Raw genomic sequence first — 1,694 nt, 5'->3', positions numbered from 1 at the left:
ATGTTTCTGGAAAGAAATTTTAAATTTTTAATAAGCAATTTTAATTTATATATATATATAATTTATGATTTCGTACAGATTTTTTTTCTTGTTCTGCCTTTTGTGTAAGTATGATAAAGATGTTGTTTTTAGAAGAGTTACTCTTTCCGTTGCAGGGGAAAACCTGCAGAACTTTGAGGTGAGGGTGTCCTCCATCAACTCCACCACGTTTCCCACCAACGAAGGTCAGCAATGCGCTTATCAGAACACAACGCTCGCCCTGACGGAGCCATGTTGACGTGCCCTCGACCAATCCCAGGCCGCTACGTCATCGTATTTAAACCAGCCAACCATTTTCTTGCGATTTGTGAACTTAAAGTTTACGGAGAGAGATCGCGTTCTAGTGGTAAATGTATTTTTTTTTTCATCTTTTTCTCTTTTTTCTCTCTATGTCGTCGCCATGTGTGAATATTTGCCTTTATATTCCTTCTGTGTTGGTCACATAATATCTTAAAATCTTTCTCTCTGTTACTCACTTCATCATTGCTGTAATTTGAGTCCGCGGACTCCTGCGTGTAAACACACAAGTATTTAATTATTATATGTATAAATTAATAGGGTGTTCTTGTATGCCTATATTTAAAGCGCCTTGAGTCTAATTAATGCTGGAAAAAGCACGATACAAATGTGCTATTTATATATATATATGTGAGTGTATACATGTCTATACAAGTGTGTGTGTGTGTGCGTGTTTGGGATGGGGGCGGGGTAGAGACAGAGAATTGTGCTTCAGTAAAACAAAAACAAAAGAAACCCCCCCCAAAAAAACAAAAACAAAACAAAACAAAAAACCCCACCCCCCAAAAAAAACAACAAACAAACAACAACAACAACGACAAAAACAAAATAAAAAACAAAAGAAAAAAAGAAAAAAAAATCCGGAAATCGGAGCTCAATGAAATATTCTTGCTAATTACATTAAGGTCTGTTAATCACTGTATCGTTCACTTCACTGCAGGTTTCTACAAACTAGTTTATCACCACACGCGCGCCATCGTGCCCACTATGTCATCATCATCTGCTTCAACTCTCGTCGCCTGCGCCATCCAGTGTGAACGTGTCAGCCTCTGTTTCGCCTTCAACTTCCTGAAGATTTCCAATGGAGCGAGTGTCACGTGCGAGCTGCTCCGCTACGACACATTTCAGATGTTTCAAGATTTAATTCCCATGATCCAACAGAAAGTCAACTGGACTGTGTATTTCTTAACGATCGAGTAGTTTGTTCTAATGTTTGGCTTGTCCCCGCCTACATGATGGGGTGACCACCTCACCCCTTATGGGCAGTTAGTACCTATATATGAAATGGTATATCCATGCGCTATATAGCTTTTATTTAGCATAATCTCAGTGCGATGTTGATATACCTATTTTGGAAATAATAGATATGTACAACTTGCATATACTGTAAAAGCTGCATCTACAGGTTAATAATGTTGTTTGCACTGTCTTTTCATCTTCTCAGGCATTTAATCTTTTAAAAATCATTTGCTTACCAACTTACCTTCTTTATTACGTTTTTCAAATCGAGTAATAACACAAAAAGTCAAAACTGTTGAGCACAAACATTTTTGTTTATTAATATCTGATATAGAGGAAATTTTCTGCTAAAAGTCTAGTTATTATTAAAGAAATACACTTTAACATGTTTTTTTTAT

At 36.7% G+C, this 1,694-nt stretch overlaps 1 protein-coding gene across 1 annotated transcript; it reads left to right on the top strand.

The window, feature by feature from the left end:
* The first annotated feature begins 204 nt into the window (after nt 1–204).
* Nucleotides 205–1,298, top strand: LOC112555733. Its single transcript, XM_025224225.1, has 2 exons — nt 205–385; nt 998–1,298. Exons 1-2 carry the CDS (start codon nt 232–234, stop codon nt 1,255–1,257), a joined length of 414 nt encoding a protein of 137 aa, XP_025080010.1. The 5' UTR covers nt 205–231; the 3' UTR covers nt 1,258–1,298.
* The last annotated feature ends 396 nt before the right edge of the window (nt 1,299–1,694 follow it).

This window comes from Pomacea canaliculata, linkage group LG14 (genome assembly GCF_003073045.1).
Source record: "Pomacea canaliculata isolate SZHN2017 linkage group LG14, ASM307304v1, whole genome shotgun sequence".
NCBI lineage: Eukaryota > Metazoa > Mollusca > Gastropoda > Architaenioglossa > Ampullariidae > Pomacea > Pomacea canaliculata.
Note: the sequence above shows the minus strand (reverse complement) of the source record. Positions and strands in the feature narration are given on the sequence as shown.